Source organism: Meleagris gallopavo, unplaced genomic scaffold (assembly GCF_000146605.3).
Source record: "Meleagris gallopavo isolate NT-WF06-2002-E0010 breed Aviagen turkey brand Nicholas breeding stock unplaced genomic scaffold, Turkey_5.1 ChrUn_random_7180001951747, whole genome shotgun sequence".
Classification (NCBI taxonomy): domain Eukaryota; kingdom Metazoa; phylum Chordata; class Aves; order Galliformes; family Phasianidae; genus Meleagris; species Meleagris gallopavo.
The window spans coordinates 1-877 of record NW_011212864.1 but is presented as its reverse complement, the minus strand read 5'-3'; the positions used below and the strand labels follow the sequence as shown (position 1 = coordinate 877).

Here is an 877-nt window from a genome sequence, read left to right as displayed (position 1 = left end):
GCCCCCACCCCCCCAGATGGACCCCTCCAGCTTGGGGCTGCTGGGCCGCGTGCTGGGCCTGGATCACTCCGGATACGACCATGCACACAACTCCGTGAGTTGGGCTGGGGGCTGCGGAGCCCACATGGAGCCCCCCCAGCCCTGAGCACCCCCCACCCGCAGTGCCTCAACGTGACGCAGCTGCTGCTGAACTTCGGGTTGGATGCAGGCTCACAGCTCACCCCGCAGCAGTTCACGCTGCTCTGCCCCGCGCTGCTCTACCAGATCGACAGCAGGGTCTGCATCCACCACCGCGACGAGGTGACGTGGTCCCCAGCGGGGGGGGCCCTGTGGCCAGGTAACCCCAACCCAGGCTCTATCCTGGGCCCCCCAGCCCTGAGCTGTTCATCCCTGAGTCCCCCATCCCTCGCTCCCCATCCCACAGTCCCTCCATCCCCATCCGTGAGCTGCCTGTCCCCCAGTCCCCACCTCTTGGTTCCCACCCTCCCGTCCCCATCACCCCCCATCCCCAATCCCAGCTGCTCCCGTCCCCATCGCCCCCAGTCCCGCATCCCCATCCCGCAGCCCCACCCCTGGTCCCCACCTCCCTTCAGCCCCGTCCTGTGCTCCTCCGTCCCCACATCCCCGTACCCCCCACAGCCCCACCGCTCGGCGCCCACATCCCCACCTCCACCTCCCTGGTCCCGAGCTCCCCATCCTCACCCCATCCCCACGCAGCTCTGGGTTGGGCTCTGCTGGCCGTCACCTTCATCAGCGTCCCGTCGGCCGTGGCTGTGGCCGTGGTGCCGCTGCTGAGCCTCGGGCAGCTCCACGCTCTGCTCTCCTTCCTGGTGGCGCTGGCGGTGGGGACGCTCTGCGGGGACGCCCTGCTGCACCT

The 877-nt window shown here is 69.8% G+C and overlaps 1 protein-coding gene across 1 annotated transcript; it reads left to right on the top strand.

Annotated features, from left to right (window-relative positions):
- Nucleotides 1-7: 7 nt before the first annotated feature.
- Nucleotides 8-871, top strand: LOC104916944 (zinc transporter ZIP5-like; the record flags this gene model as incomplete). The annotated part of the gene is made up of 3 exons (XM_010728018.1): nucleotides 8-94; nucleotides 163-337; nucleotides 718-871. Coding segments are annotated over exons 1-3 (407 nt in total), but the record flags the coding sequence as incomplete, so codon positions are not given.
- Nucleotides 872-877: the final 6 nt, after the last annotated feature.